The sequence below is a fragment of the Balaenoptera ricei genome, chromosome 14 (assembly GCF_028023285.1).
Source record: "Balaenoptera ricei isolate mBalRic1 chromosome 14, mBalRic1.hap2, whole genome shotgun sequence".
Classification (NCBI taxonomy): Eukaryota; Metazoa; Chordata; class Mammalia; order Artiodactyla; family Balaenopteridae; genus Balaenoptera; species Balaenoptera ricei.
The window spans coordinates 52571792-52598666 of record NC_082652.1 but is presented as its reverse complement, the minus strand read 5'-3'; the positions used below and the strand labels follow the sequence as shown (position 1 = coordinate 52598666).

At 47.2% G+C, this 26875-nt stretch overlaps 1 protein-coding gene across 6 annotated transcripts in view; it reads right to left on the bottom strand.

The window, feature by feature from the left end:
* Positions 1–11070: 11070 nt before the first annotated feature.
* Positions 11071–26875, bottom strand: part of KIAA1328 (KIAA1328 ortholog) — a 381228-nt gene continuing 365423 nt past the window's right edge. For 5 of the 6 annotated variants that reach the window (XM_059895649.1, XM_059895651.1, XM_059895653.1 and 2 more), the window contains one exon: positions 21073–23553. In XM_059895649.1, the coding sequence (XP_059751632.1) occupies positions 23343–23553 (211 nt within the window). In that variant the 3' untranslated portion in view covers positions 21073–23342. Of the gene's footprint in view, positions 14258–21072; positions 23554–26875 lie in introns of those variants that run through there. The other variant, XM_059895650.1, reaches the window with a different exon arrangement.

The following is a 26875-nucleotide window of genomic DNA, read 5'->3' as shown; positions in this document are numbered from 1 at the left end:
TCAGAGGGCATGTGTTTGGGGGAAAAATATATATGACATAAAGAAGAAGAAGATGAAGAAAAACGAGAAAAAAAAAAGGCAACTTTAAAACAAAATAACTTGAGACAAGGTTGGGAGGCTGCAGGGCTGGGAACTGGGAAGGGCCGCTGCTTCCCGATCCCTGGGGCTTTTCCAGCCCATGGGCGCCTGAGGCAGGCTGGGGCAAGCGGTGTGTCTGGTGGGGCCTGGTCCCCAGGGGGGCGGCTGGGAGGCCGCCACTGATCATCTCTATCTGTCATTCCTTTAGCTATTTAGGGACCAAAGGACCAAACTTTTTATTGCAGATGTGTAGCTCTAGGTCAAATAGAGGGGGAACGGAGGAGAACCTCCTTCCTGCCTCATGGCTGTTCTTGAAACAGCTTAGAGCGATTCTATGAAAAATGTAATTAAAAACAAAAAACACAAAAAAACACACAAAAAACAAAAAAACAAAAAAAAGAAAAATAATGCTTCAATGCTTTTAAAATAGCAAGATAATAGTTCTTTGATACTTTGAGAGGCGCTTTGATTACTGTCATTCAAGTCTATGACACTTTCATATGGTTTTCTGTATTATATGTCTGGATGGAGCTGTTAAGATGAACAAATTGGTGGATATTCGGGGAAAGTAACAAAATATGAAAACTCATTAACCGTGAAGTGTGAGAAAAGGAGGGGAAAAAAAGGGACTGACGAGGCAAGATAATTGTGAAAAGTCTGTAAATGCTTCTAACTCTTCCCCCTCTTAAAATCATAATAGTTGTACAGAATTTTAAAAAGGAGAAGTTTAAAATACCTATATAATAGAAGAAAAATTAGAGGAAAGCAAAAAAAAAAAAAAAAAACCTATAGAAGTTAGCATTACTGCTAAAATCCCAGATGTTGTAGGACTGTACTTTTGTAGAGTTTAGACTGAGCATCAATCCCTTCTCCCCGCGAGTGCTGTTGGACGCCGTTGACCCCGAGGGCCAGGCCGGACCCGCGCAGACCTGTGGGCCCCTGGCTGCCCACCTCCGGTGGAGGCCGCGCCTCTGGCAGGAAGGCCCGCCGCCGCCGCCGCCGCCACCGCCACCGCCTCTGCCCTCGCCTCGCTTTGCTCCGGGAGCTGCGCGCGCTCGCCCGCTCTCCGCAAGCCCTCGACACCTCTGCTTCACTCGCCTTCCATGCTTGCTCCAGAGACTTTCCGGGCAAGGGAGACCTGGGAACTTTCATCTTAAAACAACTAAACAACACACACACACACACACAAAAACCTTAAACAAGAGAGAGAAAAAAAAAAAAAAACAATCTTTGAAGAATTTCTGAAACTGTTTACAAGGAATTTTGAAAAACAGGGATGTTTAAATGATGCCGGCTCTGTTTTTCTGTAAATAAATTTGCATATTTTGTAGGACTTTTAATTGTAATGATAGAGAAAAAAAACAAGGAAAACTATTTAATGAAAGCACGATATTTATCTTTGGTAAATGACTTTAGAGCAGTTAAAAAAGACATTGCTTAAAAAAACTCAGAATCAGAAAAAAACACTGAATTATTTAAGAACACATATATTTTAAAGTATAACATATTTATTATAATTTATTTGCACCGTTGGGAAGACTTGCTTTGGCTTTCCACCTTGATGCCCTCCTCACTGATGTCCTGTTCATCTGGAGGCTGGGGGGCCCTCGGACCTACCATGTTTTTTTCTTTTTTGCTTTAGAAGAACATCTATCTGGTTCCTCTCAGGCCTTCTGCCTTTCCTTTCTTTCTATTTTGTTGGGTAATTATTATTTTTAAAAATTTTTTTCTTTTTTTGGCTCCTCCTTTTAGGATGTCCAGATGTTGTAAAAAAAAAAAAAAAAAACGAAAAAAACAAAACAGCTGCAGTTCAGTACAACTGCTCTTTTCACACTCAACTCCCTAAAACTCCTTGTAACCTTCTGTAACTATTGGATGACGCTTTCTCCAGCTTAGCCCTAAATAAAGCACAGTTTAAAAAAAAAAAAAAGCCTTTTCCGTGGTGGTCTGTGGTTCATGGAATCTGGCCAGCTGTGCCTCTGGGGCCTAGGGCTGGCCCACTGGAAGCAGCTTTGGTCCTTCCCTCCGTGGAATCTGTCTGCTACCTGGACCCTCTAGAAAAATCTCTCTCGACCGGTGTGTGCCTCTGAAAGTCTCCACTGCAAGCCCCTCCCTAGGTTCCTGGGCAGGGATGGCCACAGTGCCCAAACCTGACAAGAAGTCCCCCTTTCCTCCCAGACAGGGGGAAAAGCAAGCCACCAGACTGGAGCTGGGGTGGGAACGAAGTGCTGCGAGGAGCTGGGGAAGCAGGCAGTGGAGGCAGGGCCCGCAGTAAAGGAAGGTGAGGGCACAGCCCCAGACTTGCCACCCAGCACTTTGCTCTTGGTCCTGCACTTCCCACTGCATTGACAGTGTGCCTGGGTGGACAAGACCGAGGGTTCTAGATGATCCTCAGAGGCGGGGTTCTGGTGGGAGGAGCTTGGGGTGCCGCCATCTCTGTATCGTGACACAGAGACAGAGGTAGGGAGAGGTCCAAACCCTGAATGCCACAGGAGGTTTGAGAGGAAGGTATGGGGTGGGGGTCAGGGGGAGGGTTCCAAAGGAGGAAGAATGTGAAATAGGGCTTGGGGGAGGGGAGGTGGAGAGGAGGGAACAGGTCCTCCTGAGGTGAGAACCCAGACACGCACACCAGCCTCAAGCCTTCGTCAGACTCCGTCCTGGGACAGCCCTTTTTCTCGATTCCATCTCGTCCCCCCTGCCCCAGCCTTCAGCCTTGCAGCTCGGTCTAGGAATGGGCAGGTTCCACCAAGGGTTTCCATCTTGGAAAACCCTTGTGGTGGGGCGGGGAGAAGACGAGAGTCCTAGGACACCCGGGTGTTTGTCTGTCTGTCTGTGCCCTCCCGTGAGAAAGTGGGGAATGGCTCAGCCCCAGCTGTCCTCTCTGCGGGAAGAGTGGTGGTGAGCAGCGCGCAGAGCCCCGGCTACAGGACAGCACCCGGACCCTGCTTCTGTCCTCTCCTCCCGTCTCGCTTCCCAGGGCCAAGGCCCAATCCCATGCTTCCCCCACTAGCCTGTGGAACTGTTAGCCTGGGGAGAAAAGGCCTTTATGCATCAGGACCCGGGGCAGGCCTTCAAGCCTTGGCTTCAAACTTGGAGACAGTTCCAAGATGACATCTTCCCTCATAAGTCTGTGAAAATAACCCACACTTAACCTGCCAGTTCTGGGGAGCTTGTGAGGAGCTGGACTTCTCGGAGGAATTCACTGCAAGGGGTGGTTGTCACACTGGGGGTTGTGCTACACTGTGAGGAACAGAAAGGTGTTTTCTAAGGAGTTCTCTGGGTTTTGAGCCTCAGACTATTCAAAACCGTGGTTTCTTTTGGACATTTGCCGCCGAAAGGCACTGAGTCTGTCAGAGGATGACAGCCTCAACCATACTGCGTCCTGTCGCTCTCTCAGACCCCAGGGAGCCTCACGGCCCTCCCCAGACCTCCCCTGTGCCTTTGTCACCGCTTCCCCACTGTGCTTCTCTCTGGCACAGCCCTCCTGCCACCTCCACCACTCCGGCTCAGGGGCGGTAGGGGCCCAGGGAGCTGCCCCCAGGGAGCTGGGCTGTGCAGGGGGTTGGCCACTTTTGCTCTGTTCCAGGCACGGTTGACTGAGAAGAGAGATGAAAACACAATGCCCAGATGTGAATCCGCCAGTTCTATAAAAGAAACCTTCTATTTAAAACCACGCACCAAGTGACTAATGTATGCACAGCGCGTTTAAGAGAGAATGTAATTTATTAGCCTCTGGGGGGAAAGTCATAGGTTCCTTGAAAAGTTGCTGAAAACTCTCAGGTCACTTTGCACACGATTACAGGGAGTGCAGGGATCCCGCAGCTCATCCATCATCCCCTAGTTAAGAACCCCTGGTTTGCAGTGTTATTTAAGAAAACCCGAGACACAGTTCTCATTAATTTCTGCTTATATTCTATGGCTTCTAGTTCTCTGCTAGTACAGCCATCCCTTGGAATCTGCAGGGGATTCGTTCCAGGACCCCCGCAGATACCGAAATCTGTAGATGCTCAAAATGGCGCAGTGCAGTCGGGCCTCCGTAACCGTGGGTTCTTCATCCGTGGATATGGAGGGCCGGATATGTTCTACCTGCAGTGTTTGATTCCTTCATAGCTCCCCTATTTTTATTTCTTTTTCATTTTTTAAAATTAAAAAAAATTTTTTTTTTTTTAAATCTTTTGCTCACGCCGCGTGGCATGTGGGATCTTTGTTCCCTGAGCAGGGATCAAACCCATTCCCCCTGCATTGGAAGCGCGGAGTCGTAACCACTGGACCACCAGGGAAGTCCCTCCCATATTTTTAAAAGACTTTTTATTTATTATTATAAACCTTTTATTTCTAGCATAATGGAAAGTAGAGATACTTGCAAAACAAACCCCTGTGCACACACCACTTAACTTTAACATACATCAACTCATGAATTATTTTGAAGTTATCAAGTCATTTCATTGGTAGGTACCTCAGTTTCCCCGCAACAGTTTCAATGCTGCATTGACGTGTTCAGGCTCGCTCTGGCCTGTCGGGCAGCTGCACCCTTGCTGTGGCAATTGCGGGGCTTTGTGGCCTCTCCCAGCCTCATCCTGGCGCCTGGTGTGAGCCCAGCCCTCCCTCCAGCCTCTGTTCCGGCAGCGCTTTCAAAAGACTTTCAGCTCTTCATCCACCCCTTTGTACTCATATCTTCTCTCTTGCTTTTCTCTTTCTTTCTCTCCCTTTCTCCCTCCTTTCTGTTTGATGTTAATGTGAGAAAAGTGTTTCTGAGCTGGATCCCACCCTCTCCTGGACACAGAGCACCAGTACAGTGACACAGAATGTCCCAGAGCTCTCCCACCCACACGAGTGCCTCCAAGTCGAATATCCACCTTCCAAGTTCTGCTGCCCCTGGGCTGGGCAAATACGCAGCTCCTCCTGGCACGGGGTCTGCAGGGTCAGTGTTTGAATTACACCTGGTTAAAGCCAAATGGACATTCCCCCCCTGGGTGAGGTGGGTAAGCAACATCTGGGCAGTGAGCTCAGGGGCCCAGCCCCACCCGAGGTGACAGCATCAGACTTGGTTGTGAGTGCCACTTGTCTCTCTCCCAAAATGGAATCCGCCCCCAAACAAGAATTATTAGCCACCACTGACATCCCACCTTCAATAGACTATTCACGCCAGGCAGTCGGGCATTCAGTCCATGTTGATTCATTGCCTGCAGGAATGAATGAGTTAAGGAAGGAAGGGAATAACAAACGGCAGACAACTGAAAGCACGTTCCGAAGAGGTAGGGGTTCGGGAAATGCTTTTAAAGTAATAGCACATTTGGAATAAGTGGATAGCCAACACTCCCTTCCCCTCAGATAACTATTTGCAAGTGTAAGTTTTTTACTTTCTGGTTTCCTTTCTCTGCTGCAGATCTCCCCTTCCCCCATCGGTCTCTGGTCTTCAACTCTCCCAGATGCCCCGGGGCCTGGTTAGTGGACAGCCATCACCCCAGGCCCCTCCTTATCACCCCAACTTCTCTTTCCTCATGCTAGCCTATCCCCTCATCTCTTCAGGGGACTCTGCATGTCTCCATCCCTGCTTGCACCCTCTGTGGACATCTAACCAGGATTTGCCCAGACCAGGAGGAGGGTTGGAGACTGTGTATCAGAGTGGAAAAGGCATGGGCTTTGACGTCAGGGATGCATATACCTTCTGTGTCACTTTGGAAAATGACCTAACCTCTCTGAGCCTCAATTTCCTTATCTCTAAAAAGGGGATAATAATACACCCTGCCCCCAAGAGTTGTGAGGAGGAAACAGAGACAGACACAGCCAGACCACATCCCAAGGATCCTCTGAGTTGTAAACTCCTTAATAGTGCAGATACTCAGAATGAGTAGGTCAGACTCTGATCCCTTCCTCCTTCCCTTTCCTTAGTTCCATTCCCCTGACAATTCACGTCCCAACCGAAACCGAGCTTGAACTTGACACCAGACCACTTTCAGTTGTTTTCTCTCGAGTTCAGTCAGCCCGTGACACTCCCAGAGAATGGCTGTCATGTTGGGGTGCACACACCTCTGTCTCTCGCTGCTCACTCTCCTTCCCAGGGACCCCGATTCGCGGATGCTCCTCTGCCCCTTCCCTTTCTTTTCCCCACACCACTGTGGCTGTCGTTGTCTGCAGCCATCCTCTGCCGGTTCATATGGCCTCAGGCTGCAAATTAGTTTGGTCTTTGCATTTAAAAAGTGTTATCTATTTAGGGGGGGGGGGGCTTCCCTGGTGGTGCAGTGGTTAAGAAACCGCCTACCAATGCAGGGGACACGGGTTCGAGCCCTGGTCCGGGAAGATCCCACATGCTGCAGAGCAACTAAGCCCGTGCGCCACAACTACCGAGCCTGTGCTCTGTAACAAGAGAAGCCACCGCAATGAGAAGCCTGTGCACCGCAACGAAGAGTAGCCCCCGCTCGCCACAGCTAGAGAAAGCCCGCGTGCAGCAACGAAGACCCAACGCAGCCAAAAATAAATAAATAAATAAATTAAAAAGTGTTATCTATTTTTTGGAATAGGTAACATATTGATATATTTCAAAATTCAAAAAAATATGAAAAAGCATATAATGAAAAGTCTTCTTCCCACCCCTGAATCCAGCCACCCATTCCTGTCTCCAGAGGCAGCCAGTGTTACTAGCTGCTCTTGTTTACCCTGGTCTTTAGTGTGTAGATGTGCGTGCCTTGGTGTAAGGAACTCAGCTATCACCCTCACTTTCGGGGGGGGAGACCCAGAGCCAGGCAGTGCCATGCCCAGGCCCGAAGCTGGCCCGTGGGATTCCTAGGAGATGAGCCCAGGCCTGGGGCTGCTGAGGACCCCCTGGCTGAGTAGAGGAACTGGGGCCTTTCCAGTCCACACTAATCAGCTGGCTGCTTCCCTTTGAGGCCCGGTGGAGCTGTCCTTGCCGGGCTGCCTGCCCTGAGCTAGACACTATGAGCTGCTTAATTATAATCGCATCTAATTCTCTGAGGTTGGTGTTATCATCCCTATTTGACAAATGAGGAAACAGGCTCAGAGAGGTTAAGTCCTGGCCAAGATGACCCAGCATCAGGGTTCCAGCCCAGGTCTGTCTGCAGAGCTGTGCTCTTAATGTCAGCATCTTGTCTCCCTCGGTTGTAAATTCTCTGCACAGTCGCTCCCCTCCAGCCCTTCTCTTGTGTCTCCCATCTCCTTTCCCTCCTTCTCACTTTTTTTCCTCAATAATATCAATTCTACCTTTAGGGAATGGCATCGCCTCTACTGACTTAGGTACCTGTCCTTTTCTTCCCTCCTCTCCTTGATTATCTGGGCTGGCCCGGCGCTCTTAAAGGTGAGGGAGTGCAGGTTACTGAACGTGACCCTCCCCACCTGTTGGTGGGGACAGAGGGAGCGTGCATGGAGGGAGAGAGAAGAAAAGACCCGGTTAAGATTTTATTATGAACAAGGAGAGGAAATTAAATTGAAATAGATGGAGAATTTGTTAACATGTTATGCAGCTACCTGAAGTTCAAAACCCTTTTGAGCTGTGTCAGCTCGATTTTCCCCAGCACGGTAAACTCTGGAAAAAACTACAAGCACATTGTTAAGATCAGTGCAAACTCGTTCTCCATCACTAAAACTCAAGGGGAAATTGTAGCCAATCCTGAATGCCCCACACTCCACTAACTGAGGCATGAAGAGTCCTCTCGTCTCCAGAATCTCCACATGAATCATCTTTGCTGTTGCCCTTCTCTCCCTACCTCCTCCTGGGGCCTGGCTCTGGGAGCCGTGGGCATGCGGGTGGCAGGAAATCCAGCGCAGCCAGGTGCTGTCAACCTGTCTCCCTTCCGCTCCCTGAAGAGGGGCTTCGGAAGCAAGGCTACTATGGGGCATTTTCACTCTGCACAGGCAGCTCCTGGGAACTAACATGAGGGCCACCAGACAGACCCACACCCCTGCCCCACTGCACTCCAGCCCTGCTCAGGGCCTGGGATCCCATGGTTAGGCCTTTTTCTTTGGGTGAGACTTGGGCCTCAATTAGTTCTGCTTTTTTAATGAAAATCACCTTGGGACGGGAGTGTATTTGTTTCCGCCCCTGCTCAGCCAAGTGCACATACCAAGTGCCAGCTGGGTGGTGAGGATCGGGGGGTGGGGTGATGAAGACGTACACACGCAGCTGCCTTCTGGGCACAAGGCCGGGTGTGTTGTGGGTGAGCTCTCTACTCCCGGGAGCCATCCTGCAGCGTGCTGTCAGATGGCCAATCAGAGGCTTGGGGAAGGTAAGTAACTTGCCCCAAGTCACACTGCAAAATCAGCTGCGCTCACCCCTCCCATGGGGTTCCCTGACAGGTAGAAGACAGCTGCAGGACGATGTGGTAAATTGTGCAGGGGCCCCAGCCCCGAGGAGGGAAACCCAGTAGCCCAGACTGGGGAGGAGGAGACCCTTGGGCCGAGTGTTGGAGGGTGCGCAGGGGTTAAACAGACCCCAAGGGAGGGGGACATGGAGGAACAAAGGACTCCAGACCTGAAGAACTGCAAGATGTCTCAGGTAGGTGGGGAATATGCTGGGGAAGACACAGGGCCTTGTCTAAAAAGACTCCATCACTGACTGCCCAGGCAGTGTCCTGGCTACTTCACCGACACCATCCCACTTAACCCTCCCAAGAAGCCTTGACCCAAAACTAAAAATAGAACTACCATAGGACCCAGCAATCCCACTACTGGGCATATACCCTGAGAAAATCATAATTCAAAAAGAGCCATGTACCATAATGTTCATTGCAGCTCTATTTGCAATAGCCAGGACATGGAAACAACCTAAATGTCCATCAGCAGATGAATGGATAAAGAAGATGTGGCACATAGATACAATGGAATATTACTCAGCCATAAAAAGAAACGAAATTGAGTTATTTGTAGTGAGGTGGATGGACCTAGAGCCTGTCATACATAGTGAAGTAAGTCAGAAAGAGAAAAAAAATACCGTATGCTAACACATATACATGGAATCTAAAAAAAAAAAAAAAAAAAAAGGTCATGAAGAACCTAGGGGCAGGACGGGAATAAAGACACAGACCTACTAGAGAACCAACTTGAGGACACGGTGAGGGGGACGGGTAAGCTGGGACAAAGTGAGAGAGTGGCATGAACATATATATACTACCCAATGTAAAATAGATAGCTAGTGGGAAGCAGCTGCATATCACAGGGAGATCAATTCGGTGCTTTGTGACCACCTAGAGGGGTGAGATAGGGAGGGTGGGAGGGAGGGAGACGCAAGAGGGAGGAGATATGGGGATATATGTATATGTATAGCTGATTCACTTTGTTATAAAGCAGAAACTAACACACCATTGTAAAGCAATTATACTCCAATAAAGATGTTTAAAAAAGAAAAAAAAAAGAGAAGCCTTGACCCTGTTTTACAGGCGGGCTTAGTGATGTACTGGAAGTCACATGGTTTGGCAGAGCGGGGGTTTGAGCCCTGGTCCCCGATAGGAGGTTCCATGCTTGTAATCACTGTATTACTTTGGAGTGGGCTACCTTTCCAAGGCACAAGTGTAAGAACTCTTCACTTGGAAGCCTCTTACTGACTGTATTTCCAAGCCTCAAACAAAGACGCACAGCCTAACTACAGGACAGGAGAGTGGAGTCGGGACTGGCCTGGAAAGCCTCAGACCTCTGTGCCTCAGTTTCCCCCTCTGCAAAGTGAGGTGTCCTGGGTCTCAAGGATTCGGCGCAGCTCCCATGTGCCCAGAGCTCTCTGCTAAGTGCCAGGAGGGAGAAGAGGGAGGGCAGAGGAGGGGTGCCCCGAATGCCCTCAGTCAAGCTCTCGAGATGAGAGTCACCTGGATGAGGGAACTCAGCACCTGGATGAGCAGTGTTTTACCCACCACTCTATTCCACTCTCGACTGGGCAGGTGACACTTGCTACCTTGTCCCGAGTGCTGGGTGAGCTGAAGAGGCCTCTGGGCTTGAGGCATCCTCTTTAATCAAGAACTACCTGAGAGCATTTTGTACTTTTAGCACCGAACTCAGTGCCCGGCACAGAGTCGATGCCCGATGATGTTTGCTGAATGAACGAGAAGAGGTGCAGAGTGTGGAGACTGCCTCTCGCGAGCCCCTTCTGAAGCACCCAGCGCCTGCACCCTCTTGGCAAGGCCCCTCTGCCCTACCTTGCCCAAACTCTGACCAGAAATCAGAAGAAAGCCTGGTCTTCTCAGTACCCGGGGAGCTCCTGGGATGACAAGGGTCCTCCTGGGATGAGGGTCCTATTGGGGCCTTCAAAGATGGCTTAGGACACAGATTCTCCTGTTTTTCCAAGTTTCTGACCATTCAAATTCTCCTGCCCTTAGTTCAGGGCCCATCTGCTCCAGGGGGGCTCCAACTCAAACTGAGCACCTATTTTCTGACTTCCTGTTGCCCTCAGAGTAGGGACCACTTCACTGGGCCCTTGTTCACACTGTTCTCCATTGCTCTGAGTGTGTAGCTCCCTCCTAGCTGAAGGCCCTGAGGATAAGCATTGTCTCCTTTTCCAACCTGTCTCCTAGCTCTGGGATGGTCACAGAGGGCAGTGGGAACACAGCAGAGGACTAAGGATTTAAATGGAATGTGCCCAGACGTCCTCAATGCTTGCTGAAACTCGCGGCTCAAAGGTAGATGAGACATGGTATTTACATAGTCTCAAGTAACCCCCTCCTGACACACACACACAAGATACTTACAAATGACACAGGGAAAGGTAGTGATTTTACAGTGGAGTAACTGGGCAGACATCACTTTAACCTGGTGATCAAAGTTAATATCACCTGGAATGAAGGAAATAGCTATCATGGGCCTCCTGGTATAATTACTGAGAAGGACACAACATTACCTATTCTTGCTGAAAATGCATAGCTGAATTTGGTCATAAGAAAACAAACAAACCCAAATTGGGGAACATCCTACAAAATAAGTGGTTTGTACTCATCTAAAGAGACATGATGACTAAATACAACTTTTTTTTTTTAAGTTTTTATTTTATATTGGAGTATAGTTGATTAACAATGTGATAGTTTCAGGTGTATAGCAAAGCCACTCAGCCATACATATACATGTATCCATTCTCCCCCAGACTCCCCTCCCATCCAAGCTGCCACATAACATTGAGCAGAGTTCCTTGTGCTATACAGTAGGTCCTTGTTGGTTATTCTTTTTAAATATAGCAGTGTGTACATGTCAATCCCAAACTCCCTACAACTATCCCTTCCCTTCACCCTTCCCCCCCGGTAACCGTAAGTTCATTCTCTAAGTCTGTGAGTCCGTTTCTGTTTTGTAAATATGTTCATTTGTGTCATTTCGTTTTAGATTCCGCATGAGTGATATCATAACGATATTTCTCTTTCTCTTTCTGACTTACTTCGCTCAGTATGACAATCTCTAGGTCCATCCATGTTGCTACAAATGGCATTATTTCATTCTTTTTTTATGGCTGAGTAATATTCCATTGCATATATGTACCACATCTTCTTTATTCATTCCTCTGTCAATGGACGTTTAGGTTGCTTCCATGTCTTGGCTATTGTAAACAGTGCTGCAATGAACATTGGGGTGCATGTACCCTCTTGAATTATGGTTTTCTCTGGATATATGCCCAGGAGCGGGATTACAGGGTCATATGGTAGCTCTATTTTTAGTTCTCCATAGTGGCTGTATCAACTTACACTCCCACCAACAGTGTAGGAGGGTTCCCTTCTCACCACACCCTTTCCAGCATTTATTGTTTGTGGATTTTTTGACAATAGCCATTTTGACGACTAATGCAATTTATGATCGTAGATTAGATCCTGGCTAAATTTTATTCTTCTTTCGTCGAAAAGGATATTTGAGGGAAGGAAATTAAAAAGTTAAAAAGGAAAGTTGGAAAAATTTAAATATGGTCTGTAGATTAGATACTAGTGCTTTATTAATGTTCATTTCCTGATTTCAATCATGGTACTGTGGGTATGCAAGAGAATGTCCTTGTTTTTAGGAAATACATGCCGAATTATTAGGAAAAAGAAGAGTATTATGTCTGCAATTTACTCTCAAATATTTCAGAAGAAAAGTAATAATATGTGTGTTTGTTTATATATGTGTGAGAAAGAGTGAATGATAAAGCAAATGAGTTAAAATGTTAACACTGGGGAATACGAGTGAAGGGTGTACAGGAGTTCTTTGTATTATTTCTAAAACTTTTCTGTAGGTCTGACTTCAAAATTAAATGTTTGAAAAAAAAAATGTGGCCAGTTTGAGCATTAGCTGGGTCAGCCTGGGGAGAGCTGTCAGCCGTTTGGACTGGGTGCTCCAGGGACCAGCACCCTTCCCGCCCCTTCTTCCCCTGGAAACGTCCTGGGGATCTGAAAGGAAAAATCCTCCGACATGGACATGAGCAGCAGGTGTCATGGGCTGCCTGATGGGCCCACCGTGGTTCCTGCCTGTAGACCACTGAGAAAACACTAGCCAGTCCTGGCTCCTGGGGGTGCCTATTCCCACCCTCATCCCCAGGAGCAGCCTGACTAGCAAAACAAGAAAACAACATCATCTTCGGTTCTGAAGAGAGATGGGACAGATGTGAAAATACTAGAGGTGGAGAGTGGAGACTGGGGTGGAGAAGGAAGGGCTGTGAGCCGCTCACAGGCACCCTTATGGAGGCGGGCGGACCACAGCTCCAGGGTCCCCGCTCTGGAACAGCTCTTGACTCTGCCTGCTCCAGACGGTCCTCAAGGCTGGGGCCTGGAGAGTCAGGGCTGTTGAAGCAGAGGTGGCCAGGACGCTGCATAGGGTATGAGGTGATGAGAGCACAGTCCCGACTCCCAGGAAGGCAGCCCAGGCTGAGGGGAGAGACGGAGGTAAACAGTATTCTGAAACAGGCAGGTGTGCAGTGGGCTGCCCTGCTGGAGACCAAGGAGGGGGCTGGGAGCATCAATGAGGTGGTGACCTGTGGCGGGTAAGCGAGATGGGGTTGGGGGGCTGGCCGGCCTAGGTTTGCCTGGCTGTCATGGAATCCGCAGTTCTCCGCGCTGCCCCTTGCCAGCCTTCAGATAAATGACAAAAGCACCCGATATGCATAAAGTGCTTCGCAGTTGTTTACTCAGCAGATGCCTGAGCATCCTTTCGCTGCATCCCCATGTAGTCTGTGAGCCGGCTGTGCACAAGTGTGCTGTCCTACATTTTGCAGGTAGAGGCACTGAGCTTGCACTGCTGAAGGGACCTGCACATGTCACACAGCTACGGTGGCACAGCAAGGACTTGAACCTCAGCCTCTGACGGAGCACTAGGTAAACTGGAAACTGTTGCTGAGTAACGGAATCTACAGTTCTCTTTCCACTGGGCCCTGCTGCTCTCCAAGTTTAAACTCTAGGCCTAGCAATGAGCTCACTCATCTTGGGGTCCCTGTCTCCATGCCTTTGACACAGTGTTGCTCTGTCTAGGGCACCTTCCTTCCTTCCTTCCTGCCCTGGCCCAGCAACAATATCTTATCTTCCAGGAAATTCTGATTGAAGTCCCCCTCCTAGGGGCTGCCGTTCAGGCCTCTGGGGCTGCACCGACTTCTGGGCACTTTAATTGCAGCTCGACACAGTTCCTGGGTGCTGCTGGAGGCCAGGAACCACATCACTGGACTTTGCCTTGTACCTAGTGGACAGTCCAAAGATGCTTCAGAGTTTCCTGAAGACCAGTGATTCTTGAATTCTTTGGATTGCATATTCCTTTGAGAATCTGATGAAAACTATGAATCCTCTGGTCCAGCTAAGCATCCAGGTGAGGAGGGAGGCGAGACAGGTGATAAGAGAGGGCTGTACGCAGGGCAGCTCTCTAGCCAGACTGATGCTTTTGGAAGGGATTTCACATCATGGGGAGAGAGAGTTTTCATTTCTAATAGAGCCCCACTCTAACACCTCCCCCTGGACAGGACAGGACAGAACAGAACAGAACAGAAGGCTGCTGGAGTCCCTGGCCGCATTTCTCCGTTCAAAGGCTCAGCCGGCAGATTTCGGGGAGGTGCCCCTAGCCAGGCCCTCCCGGGCTGCGGCCGCATGTGCTGTCCTTCTTGTCGGGTGAGAAGCAAGCAGAGAGGCGGGGAGAAGTTCTGCTTGGGGGGTCACGCTCTCAAGTCCCTTCTCAGACTCATTGCTACTCAACTTTCTTTTTTTCTCCAACTCAGTAAATCTTCTATTATTCTCCAAGTTGATATAGTAAGCTGTGTCATTTTGAGAAGAAATACACAATGGTATATTAGAGGAATCATGGATCTCCTCATTCATGCTTAGAAAAAATTTATTACAATGTAAGAAAGTCTGAATAGCATGAATTTATTATAATGATTTAACACTCCTGCACTTGAGTTAAAAATGCCCCTCCATAAATAACTGTCCCTGGAAAACATAACAAATTTACACAGTTTACCATTCCTCAGTGTTATATAAATCCAGCAAGCTTAAATCACTTCACACCACCCACTGGGGCTGAAGCTCATCCTGTCTCAACCGGCAGCCACTAGAGGCAGGAGAGCAAACTCCCCTTCTTGCAGCCCCTCCTCTCAGCACCAGACAAGCCCACGGCAGAACTTAAAGTGGCTTAAGTATGGGGAAAAGAGGGACAAAGAGAGGGAAAACCAGAGTTTATAACTGCTGCACAGGTGAAGGACAGTGGGCCTTGGGCATCCCCGCAGCCGTCAGGCCGTGGTCTGCATGCTGGTGCCAGCGAGGCGCCCGCCAAGGCCGCCAGCCGTCAGCTGCGCAGGAGGGGGCGGGAGAGGCCAGCGCCACACCCTGCCCAGACCTCAGAGGGGCCTGGTCTTCTGGCCAGCCGCCTCTCCAACTTCTCACAAACGCAGCCCTGCGCTTCCCTCCTGGGCCCCTCCTGTTCCAAGGAGCCCCCTCTCAGAGCCTCCTCTGGCTCCACTGGTCACCCTGCCTGCCCTACCTTCATGGACACTTTGGCCTCATCATTCTGGCTTTCCTCTGGGCTAGTTTCCAGGGCTAGGTCAGCATGCCAGGCCCCAAACTTCTAAGGTAGGGATATCATCTCCATTTTTGCAAATAATTTTCTAAGTTATTATATCTGAGGCTTAGTGGGTATGAGTAACTTGCTTAAATGTACACAGCTCACAAGTGGTAAGGCTGGGTTGATTCCAAGGTCAATATATGCTGTATTTAGACAATTAACATTCTAATAGGGAGGACAAACAGTGCACAAAACAGCACAGCACAGTTTGAGGTGGGCTGTAACAGAAGGCTCTACAGGGTATTGTTGGGGCCGAGAGAAGAGTTGATACTGATGCCTGGGGGGAGGGGAGCGGTGAGGAAAACATGGCAGCTGTGACATCGGAGCCGGCTCTGCGAAGATTCACCCCAAAGGAAGGGCCTGCAAAAGCCACGCACGCGGGAAAGAGCAGTGCGCCTTCGGGAGATGCCCGAAGGCTGTGAGGTGCAAGGGGAGCAGAATGAAGGGAGGGAGGTGAGGAGGACGGGAATGTGGGCCAGGCGCCGAGAGCCTGGGACGTCCCTCTCAGGGGTGTGCTCCTTGCCCGAAAGCACGGCCGAGTCCTTGGATTTTAGGCAGGGAAGTTACAAATCTCAGATTTGTTTCGGAAAGAAAAGCCTAGTCAGTGTGGGGATGCAGGGGAGGCGTCCCAAGCCCCACTCTCCCCCAGGCCTCTCGGCACGGTCCTCTCTCCCTCGTGAGGGAGCTGCAAGCAGCCTGCAATAGCGTCAAGAGTGCTGGACTTTGGAAACACAGCTCTGTTTCATTTCTTCCCTCCCTCCCTCCCTTCCTCCCATGCACCTTACCTATCCATCTGTCTGATAAACAATGACTGAGAGCCTGCAATGTGCCAGGAACCATGCTAAGCTCTGGGGAGTTAGTGATAAATGAGACTGACAACTTAGTCTGACTGTATAGTCTAAAGGAGGAATCAGATATATAGGTAACCTAGCACAGTAAATGTTACCGTATGCAAAGGGATAAAGGATGCGCAAAGGGATAAAGGATGCACAAAGGGCTAAAAGAGCTCATAAGACAGTCAGGAAACGAACATTACAGTGGTTTCAGGAACTAAGAGAAGTTCATGGTGGTTGGAGGACAGAAGTCAAGAGAAAGAAAGAGCAGGAAAAAGGGGCTGGAGGTCTCCAGACTGCAGTGGAGCCTTGTGCAGTGCGCTTAGAAGTCCAAGCTCTCTCTTACGGGCAATGGGAAACGATCTAACACGTTAAGCCGGGGTGTGACCTAATGATGACCCTGGTCGTTTTCTGGAGAATGGTAATAACAGGTAACCCATATTGAGTGCTGATTTATTCTCTGCTGAGCACTCGTCACACATTAGTTCATTTAACCTTCACGGTAACCCTGTGAGGTAGGTTCTGCTATGATCTCCATTTAAAGATAAGAGTGAGGCAGAGAGAGGTGAAGCCACATACTGAAGGATGAATCCAGGCCACCTGACAGGAAGGCCAGTGAACAGACTATTGTACTAGAGAAGCGTCAGCAGAGAGAGCGAGAGAGCAGTGGGCAGGTTGAGAAGTAGGAGGACTTGGTGCTACTTGGAGGCTGAGGGTAGGAGAGCGGAAGTGAGAAATGACCCTCCCAAGTCCCCGTTTCTGAGTCTGAATTCCATTCATTTGGAATGGTCTAGCAGACGACCTTGGTTAAGTCTTGGTTAAGTCTTTCATTATTGGTGCCAAAGATATCACCTTCAAATTTTAGGTGTGCATCGATGTATGCCTAGCCTCATTCCATAAAGGATTTGAGGTTCACAAGAAAAACCCCATATAATGAAATGATTTTTTTTTTTAAAGTATGCAAAGAGGCCCCATCTCATAAGGATTGAATAAGACACACAGGGCCAGCCCAGGGTCTTGTGCACAGTAAGTGCTTTGTGAGTTTCTGATGTTTTCCTGGCCCCCATCGGCCTCTACTCACATGCCTGATATTCTGTATTTATTCCTCCCTTTCTGGTACAGGGTCTGGGTTTCCATCCTTCTTTCCTGGCTCATTCTGTCTCTCCCACGTCATCACCCTACAGTGACGTTATTTTTTTCCCCATCTCTATTTCTTCCTATCCATGGCTTTGTTCTCCCCTTGGTTTGTTAAAAGTAGTCCCTGATTTTTGCATCTCCGACACTACTGGGGTTTAGCACCTTATCAACCCTCTTGTCTAGTGCGTCCGTGAAGGGAGCTCCACTGGAGCAACTTCTGACTTCTTTCCGCATCCCCTGCTCATCACTCCCTCCTCGATGCTCTATTATTTATCTTTTCAGCCAGTGGCAATCTGACTTTTGGTGCACATTCTCAACTGAAGCAAGGCTGATCTAAGTGCTGCATTCGAGGTCTTTCTTTCCAACTCAGTCCCGGGCATGTGACGTGGATCCTAGGTTGTCTGATCTGCAGCCCCTAACTCTCCTTTGGGTGGGTCGTCACAAGGTCCACACTTGGGAGGAGGTATTAGCAAGCCTGATGGCAGCGGCGTATCAACTCTACACCCTTCTATCCAGTCCTATGGATGGCGGTGACAATCTCTCAACACCTCACCTGACCTGTGGCAATAGCTTCGTAACAATTGGTGTCTCTGCCTAAAGTGCCACCCGCTTAGGCTAGAGGAAGGCTTGTACAGTAGAAAGAGCACAGCTGTGGAACTAGACAGCTCCAGTCTCCAGGCCACTTACTAGCTCTGCCATTTAGCAGCTGAGGCCCAACACCTAACCTCTCCAAGATCAGTTTCCTTATCTCTAACAGCGGGATACTGCCACCTATGTTTTGGGGTTGCTGTGTGGATTAAATGAAATAAGGTATCTATGGACCTTGCTCAACACTTAGTAGGCATACAGTAGATGTTTCCTTCCCAACATTATCCCATCCCCGCTGATGGAGCCTGACACTACTGCAAGGTAGATATTTCTAAACAAGTAATTCCAAAATAGTTTATGGATTTTGTTGCTTGAAGGATGGAACTCCACTGCCTGACATTTAACATTCTTCACAATTTGGGCCCAGCATATTTCTCTCAGTGTAGGTCGATGACTTCTCTTCTGGAACCTCACCTACTAGCTGTGATCTCCTCACCATTCTTTCAAAACACATCTTGAGCTTTTTGCCAATGAACACTCAACTTCTGCACTTTCCCACCCCCCAAGTCCCTCCCCACTCTCCATCCATCTTAGATACTCTTCCAAAGCCTAGGTCAAATCTCCCTCCTTTTACTCCTCCTTCTCCCACAAATCCTAAGTAAACTCGGCCCAGCAATTTGCTCTCTGAAACCATAGTGTTTACAGCTTCCTACCAGTTGCTGGAAGACATACTGTGATGGCTTTTGTTTTATTATTGTTAAAAATTTAAAGTACAAAGCTTTGTCTTCTATCTAGTCTGTAAGTTAACTGAGACATAAATGATAATAATGATAGCTACCATTAGTGGAACACTTTGTATGTGCCAGGTACTATTCCTAGGCCCTTCACATACATTATTTCACTAAATTTCACCCTCACAACCATCCTATGATGTATGCATTAGCATCCCAATTTTACAGATTAAGAAATTTAGGTTTAGTGTGGTTAATATATTGCCTAAGATTATTCAGCTAGGAAGCAGTGTAACTGAGATTTGTATAAGGTCTACTGAGTTCCACAGCTTGTGCCGTTAACCTCTTCCTTAGTGGGATCAACAACATCTAACACAATGCTGGGCCCAGGGGAGCCACTCAACTGGCCAACAGAACTGATGAAGACAAGCCTTGGGTTCTGGCAAGTCATGGTCAAAGTGGTCGCCCCATTGGCAACATATGATACAGGTCATTCCTACTGGTTTTACTAGCCACCTCCCCTACCAATTGAAGGTGGGCCCCACCCTCATTTTGGCCACTGTCTTTTCAGAAGAAGTCTTAACTAGGGCTACAGCCTTTATTATTTAGAGAAGACAGTGATGTCCATTATGCCACCTGGAGAGATTTATCTTTTTCCCAGGGATATTTCTTGAGATAGCCTTCCCATGGCCTCCACCTCCACAAACAGAAAGAAGTTCCAGACAGTAGCACTTGAGGGTTACTGACCTAAAACCCCCCTGAGGAATGGACATGCTGCATTTTTTGCCCCCCTTGGCCCGAGTGGTTTGTGAGAGCTCACTTCTAACAGATGGTGGTAGAATGTTCAGTCCTAGTTGAGATTCTTAAAAATGTTCATCTTGGAATACCAGATCAAGGTAGTGATGCCCTGCAGTGGGGAGGGTACCAGCTTGGCAGCCAGACTGGCCACTGACAGGATGCGAGAGCTCACCTTTCTCTGAAATTTCTTCATCTGTAAAATGAAAGTGATGGATTCTATGGGCTCTAAGGTCTAATCCAGCCACAGAATTCTGTGACTCTGGAAGGTGATGGGATTATGGGGGGGGGGGGGGGGAGGAGTGGAGGTAGAAAAGGCCCTGAGCATTTTCTAGGTGCTCACTCAATTCTGAGTGTGCATGTGGTGGAGGTGGATGGGAGGGAGAATAGCTATGGAGCTGAAGCCTGAGAGGGTAGAAATCCCAGTTCTAAATGGAACAATGGAGCCCAAGGGGCTTAGGAACAATCCACTTCAAATAGCAGCTCTGAGAAACTCTGAGGAACTGTGTAGCTGTTTACTCATTTATGAAACTGGCTCTCTAGCTGCCAGGTTATTCTTCCTCTGAGGACCAGGATGTCACCCTCACCCTACTCATCTCTAGCTTTGCTCCTAGATTCAAGGGTTATCTTATTACAATCGGGGCAATGATTACTTAGCTCATTTTCAGCTTGGGAGCCAGTTGAGTGATGATTTTGTCCTTGCCACCTCTGTCTCTGAGGGGAGCTGCAAAGCCTCCTGGTTCAGGGGAAGGTGTCAGGCTGACTGGGGGAGCAGGGGCAGGATAGGGTCTCTGGCTGTCTTGGTTGAATCCACAGAACTGGCTGTCTTGGTGATCTCAGAACTGGGCATTTCAGGTATCCAAGCCCTCGCCTATGTTCTCCCAGCACCGAAAGCCAACTAAGCAGAACTATTTTTCCTGTGTCAAAGTGCCGAGACATTTCTTTGCTAAGCAGTTTTGGGGAAAAGCACAAAGAAGGGACTCAGAGGTGTGCACAGATGGAACCTCCCATTCTAGTGACCACACAACCTAGAGGAGGCTTGGTGTTCATGTGATGGGAGTGAACCGGACTCAGCCAGGAAAACCTGTAGGATGTGGCAAACTACTTCCTTTCTTTCAACTGACCATAGGTTCCTGTTGTTTTAACAAATACTAAGAGAAATAACATTTTGATAACCTGAGGCTCTTCTCTTGCTTTCAAGCTATACTCCACTTATCCGATGGGGGATGTTCAAGGAACAATTCAATATCAAAACCACATGGGGAAAATAGCCACTGAGATATTGGCTATGACGGCAGACTTCGTCCAGCTCTGCTCCTTTAGGCCTGTCCCCTCCCCAGAGTTTCTGACCAGCGAATCTCTCATGTGAACAATGGTGCTGAAAACAGTGCCAAGTGTAAGGAACGGCTCTGGGGGAGGAGAGAGCCCCTCCCTCCCCGTGACATTCGGGGTGCTCCGGACAAGTCCCCCCATGGAGGTCAGGTTTGTAAACACAAATGTGCTTCCTGGAAGGGTGGCTGTCAGAGAAAGCTTCTCCTTGACTGACTTTGGTCTTCTGAATCAAGCACTTTGGGCCCTACTTAAGGAGCTTCCATGGGCGTTTGTCGTGCCCCGTTTTGTAAACACTGGTCTTTCTCTCCCAGAACAGTGGGAAGCAGGGTGGGCAATGTGGTAACACTACCTGCAGCATCGCCAACACGTGTCCAGTCTTGCTTTGGGGACATGGCTGGAGGCTGGGCAAGCGCATGACAGGCAGTCACTGTTGGGAGCGCTTAACAGGGAGGAAAGGCAGATTCCTGAGTGCCAGGCCCTCTCCCTTGGTAGGTTAGTCTGCAATTAGGTCAAGCCTCTAGGCTCTACAAAAGCCTCGAGGCTCTACAACAACCTTTTCATACATGTATATAGATCTCAAAGTGAGACACAGATTAAAATGTTAACATATATTGTTCAATTCATAATGAAGATGTTAGACGAGACACAAATTCACATCCTATTGCCCTGACGACCAGGAAATGCCTACAGGATAGAGAAAGGCAACTGGCGGGGGTGGGGAATGTGGCATATGAAAAATAGGTTGATTGATGCTCTGTTGAAAATCCATCTTTGCTCTTCCAAATTGCTCATTCAGGAGAGGTAAAGAAGCAATTAATCTCCATTTTGTGGCTTGTGACCCCCCAAAGCCTTTAGTTTAGGTCCTGTTTATGATTGTTCTAAAGGCAAACAAGCTTCTTGAAGAAATCACAATCCTTTTCTTGGTCTTTCTGGCATCCTCTTACTCCAGAGAGCAGTAAGGACCCTGCTGTCCAGAATAGGAAAGTGTGGTTATGGATGATCCGAGGGAGCTGGGTGTACTTAAGCTGGTCATGACACACGGGGCAAGGAAAAGATAGCTCTAGAAACCTAACTTTAACTGAGAAAATGGTCAAGGGCTCTCCGTTTGTTTTCACCCTGTTTTTGGCCACACCAAAGAAAGCTCTATTTTCCAAAGGCTTCTGGAATGGGATGAAACTGATTCAGTTACTTTCTTAGGGGTGAACTTTAAGAGGAAATTGTAACCTGCAATAATTTTCAACCTTTCAACTGAATGACTACAACTGGTTTGTCCTGACCTGATATTCTTAACCTCAGATTAAGAATATGGTATTGGTAGGCTATATTCTTCTCTCCTCCAAAGAACAAAAAGACCCAAGTGAAGGAAGGCTGGGCGGAGGTGACAGGGCCTCAGTCTGAAGAGACAATGAGGTTTGGATTTACCCAGACAAGGAAGTTGCTCCAGGAGGCTTTTGTGGGCTGAAATAATCTCGTTTAGATAAAGACCTCAGGGAAGCCATGCAGTCTCACTAAGTGCAAGCTGCCCTGCAGGTCTGGCGTTAGCTACCAATAATGGCCGACAGGCTTAGTCTCAGTTCAGGCCAGGGGCTGGTGAAAGGGAGAGAGAAAAAAGCAACGCGCTCCACACCAAATAAAGTCATCCAGTAATGCATATCTTCCCCTGGCTTCCAATGACTACAAAGCTTTAAACTCACTGGCTCTACCAGGCTCATCATACTGCCCATAAGCCTGAGAGGCCACTAGAGCCCACTGTAAGCTGAGGGACCCATCTCAAGAGCTCTGCCGAACAGGAGAGCAGAGAGAGTACGTTTCGAGTGTACTTCCTCCACAGACTTTCTCTGTGAGGCCCAGCGGGAGAAAGGGGGAGACTCTGTGTGGGCTGGTGGAACATTGTCTGGCAAGTGGAGGTGGTTCTTTGGGGCCATGAGACAGTGGCCTTGAGCAGAGCATGTGCAAAAGCCTGGTCAATCGGGGCCTTGACTCCACATGGGGAGAGAGAGGAGGCCAGGGGAAGTCTGTCAGCCTGTAGCAGCTGATGGGAAGTTCACCAGGGTGAATAAAACAGACACTTGGGGCAAGGAACAATACTGAGAGAGTACTCTTATTTATCCTGGGAAATGGCCGACCGTAGGACAAGCATTTCAGGCCAGTGCCTCCCCTAGGGCAGTACTCGCTTGTGTAATCTAATGCTGGTTTCTAAGGGTTGGGGGGGGGCCTCCCTCTAGCTTATTCAGCCCTTTTAGTTATAGGATGGGCAGCGGCCAGGCTGATGACTGCCGAGACTGACTCACAATTGGCCCTCAGTGTTGCTCGTGATAGGAGGGGCACCAACTCCAACCTCAGAATTAACTGACTGACTTAGAAAGAGGTAGGTGGTAAGAAAACAGGGTGGAGAGGTAAAAGGTTCTATCTTTCTGAAATTGCTTATGTTACAAAGGGGCTACGTTTAAACTAGAGGGATCTCTCAATGGAAAGGTTTTCCTTGTGTACAAAAGAGAGCCAACCTTTTCCAGCAAAATATTGAGAAGGAAACACTCTTGAATGAGGCTGAGTATGCAAAGGCCTCTGCCACGCAGAAAGTGTCCTATGTTAATGTTCTAATCTCTGCTTGGCATAGAAAAGCTACTGCCCTCCACCCCCATCCGTCCTTAATGTGTTATCTACTGATTGGTCTGATCAGAAACACCCTGGGTTGTTAGAATGATTTCTATATTCAACACGTAACAGGATGCTAGTGAGATAGGTCCCTCCCTGTGAAAGGAGAGACACAATTACGTTGCAGTCAAATAATTTAAAATCCTGGATCAGTATATAAAAACACCCACTCATTTCTGACGGAAATCTTGCAGCATGTGCTTCAGTGTCAAATGAAAAAGATATCTTCCAGAATCTGATCCTCCTCCAGGTCTTCAGGGGTCCTGCCTGCCCCGGTCTTGTTCCGGGTTGATTTTAGACGACTGAGTAGGCAAGTACTGTGATGCCATGACCCAGCTTCTCTGGAGCGATGGGGCCGCGGTTTGGAAGCAGTCTTGGGGCTCAGAGATTGAACCAAATCCAATAGAGATGTCTCATACCTGTAACACATACAACCCAGACAGAAAATGATCAGATCAGTAAACCATTAAAATCCAAAAAGCCCACAGAGATGGGCTGCCCAGAGCAAGAATCAGATCACAGATCACATCATACGCAGGAGGGCCTTCCAGGGGAACTTTAGGGAAGGTAAACACCAGAGAGGCTCTGCTGTCTGTCTGTCTCTAAGCTCTTCTTTTCTGCTGACTACTAACCTTCTTTTCTAACCTGTGAAGACAGACCGTGGAGTGGGCAAAGTAATCATGATAACAATAACAATATTAGTAGCAACATTTATCGCAGGCTTACTAAAGCATCAGGCACTGTTCTCAATGCTTTACACGTATCTCACTTTCATTTAACCCTCTACATAACCCTATGAGGTAGGTCCTGTAGTACTCTGATCCCCATTATATACACGAAGAAAGCAAGGCTCAGAAGTAACTCGTCTAGCAAGAAGACACTACACGGCAGGGTCAGGATTTGAACTCAGGTCATTTGCTTCCAGCCCTTGTACACAGGGCACTATGCTGCCTCTCAAATTCTTTGCAGCCAGACAGACTTGGCTGAAATCTCTGCTCTACCATGTGCAAGCTCTGTGACTTAGGGAAAGTTATTCAGTCTCTCAGTTCAGTTTGTCATGCATAAGGGACCAACAGAAATCCTGTTAGGATTAAATTAATGAGTTGGTATAAATTAACATGTGATAAGTACTCAAGCGAAATGAACCACCACCAAGCACACCAAAGACTGGTTTTCACCCAAAGAAGGTGATGTTGTGTACATGGTGGGATTGGAAGGGAGTCCTCTATTACGAGCTCCTTCAGGAAATCCAAACAATTGATTCCAACAAGTACTGCTCCCACTTAGACCAACTGAAAGCAGCACTCGACAAAAAGTGTCCGGAATTAGTCAACAGAAGATGCATAATCTTCCATCAGGATAACGCAAGACTGCATGTTTCTTTGAAGACCAGGCAAAAACTGTTACAGCTTGGCTGGGAAGTTCTGATTCATCTGTCGTAATGGAAAAAATTTCAATTCCCTGGAAGACTGTAAGAGGCATCTGGAAGAGTTCTATGCTCAAAAAGATAAAAAGTTTTGGGAAGATGGAGTTATGAAGCTGCCTGAAAAATGGCAGAAGGTAATGGAACAAAAGGGTGAATACGTTGTTCAATAAAGGTCTTGGTGAAAATGAAAAATGTGTCTTTTATCTTTACTTAAAAACCAAAGGCACTTTTTGGCCAACCCAATAAAATCTGATGGGACAAGGGAGCATGTGTGTGAACAGAGGAGATATGCCAGGCATGTATATGTGGGTTCTGGCCCACAGCACAGTGTGTATGCCAAACAGTTGGCTGCCTGCTTGGTATGCACATTCATGCCAGAAGCAGTCTGGGGTGGTGCAGGGCTCCAGATTAGTGATGGTGATGGTGGCAGAAGCAGCAGTGGTGGTGGCAGTCGTGGGAGGCTGGCTTGCCTATCTTCCCAGAGCTCATCCCCGAGGCAAAAATATTAGCTCTCTGGCCTGAGCACTGGGATAAGAACTGCTAGTGTTTAGGCAATAAAAGTCAGGAAAATTATTACAAAATAAAAGCATACGCATGGACATTGTAATATAGCATATCAAAGAGATATCAGAAATCTTCAAAGAGTTTAGAATCTCTGGTTTTAAAAACTGCTGCAACATTGCAAAGCAAATATCCACAGGCTGAGAAACAGAAATTAAATATAAAGATTATTGCATTTGATGGAAAAGAACATTGTTTTTATATGCAGCTTCAAATGAACCAATTAATGAGGAATACAGTTTTAAAATTAGTTTTTTCTTTGTAATTTAAGATGCAGTAATAGAAAGCATAATAGGCATTTTGAATTACCTACAAACCATTAGGTGACTTTCGGTTTCTCACATGACCTCTACAAGTTACAGAAAATGCCAGAGAAAACATTAAAATGGCATTGTACAACTTTAAATTTATATACATACACGAAACTATGTGTATGAAGAGTTAAATCTTTTAAAAAAATTGTTCCATAAGAACCATCAGTTCTAGATATACTAAAATATACTATTTATATTTGTATAATATACAAAATATACTATTTATATTTTGAAATAATTTATCAGAAATCTATCCGAATGTCACAGCTTATAAAATATCCTTAACAGTTCCAGTGTCAGTTGCATCAGCAGAAAGATCTTTCTCAAAATTAAAAATTACCAAAATTTATGTGTGATCTTTCATTTGCCAAGAGCAGTTAATCTGCTTTTAAGTATATCACTTAAAATAAAGTTGCTAAAAGTATAAACTTTGATGATCTAATAAATGAATTTGAAAAAACATGAACCAGAAAAATCTTATGCTCAACCAAGTTATCACATTAATAAAGTATTATTATTTATTATATTATATAAAATTATAACATCAAAAATATTTTTTTGCTATCTGTGGGTTTATATTACTCATGTATCACCTGTTATTTTATGAATTTCTTCTTAAAGGAAAATGCTTTGTAGTTTAGTTCCTTTAACTGCATTTTTCATCCTACCTTTTGAACAAGGGATTTTCATTTTGCACTGGTCTTGTAAGTTATGTAGCTGACCCTGCCCTTAAGTCCCAGGCAAGACCTTGAAATGAAACAATTTCAAGGTCCAGTGCATAAGCTGCACTGGATGAAAAGCTAAACATGATGCAGGAGCTTTCCCTTCCCACTCTCTTTTTTCATCTTTGGTGATTTCAGTAGACCTCTCCCGATTACCCTCCTCTTCTCTTACCTTTTAAATGATGGAATGTCCCAGGGCTTAATCTTTAGTTCTCGCGTCTTAGGTAATTCCATTCATTCTCATGACTTTTAATAACAGCAATATGTTAATGACTCCTAAACGTATAGCTCTAACATCAACCTCGCTCTTGAGCTCCAGACTCATACACCCAACTGTTGCCTGATATCTCCACTTGGATGTGTGATAGGCATCTCAAACTATCTAAAACAGAACTATTATTTTTTTTTTTTTCTCTAAATCCCACTCCTCTCCATCAACGCAGCTGCTCAGGGTTGCCAAAAACCTGCTGGTATGCTTGATTCCTACCTCTGGGCCTGTGCGTGTGTTGAATCCTCTGCTTAGGACGCTCTTCTCTCAGATCTTGCTTATTTGCTTTTCTCTTTCAACAGTTACAAGAGTAGGGTCATTATTTTGTTTATGTTATTATCTCCAGTGCCAAGAATGGTATCTGACCCAAGGTAGGAGCTAAATATTTGTTGAAAAAATGAATGGTTCTATGGTTCAAGTTTTAGCACCTTCCTCCATAGGCAGCTTTTT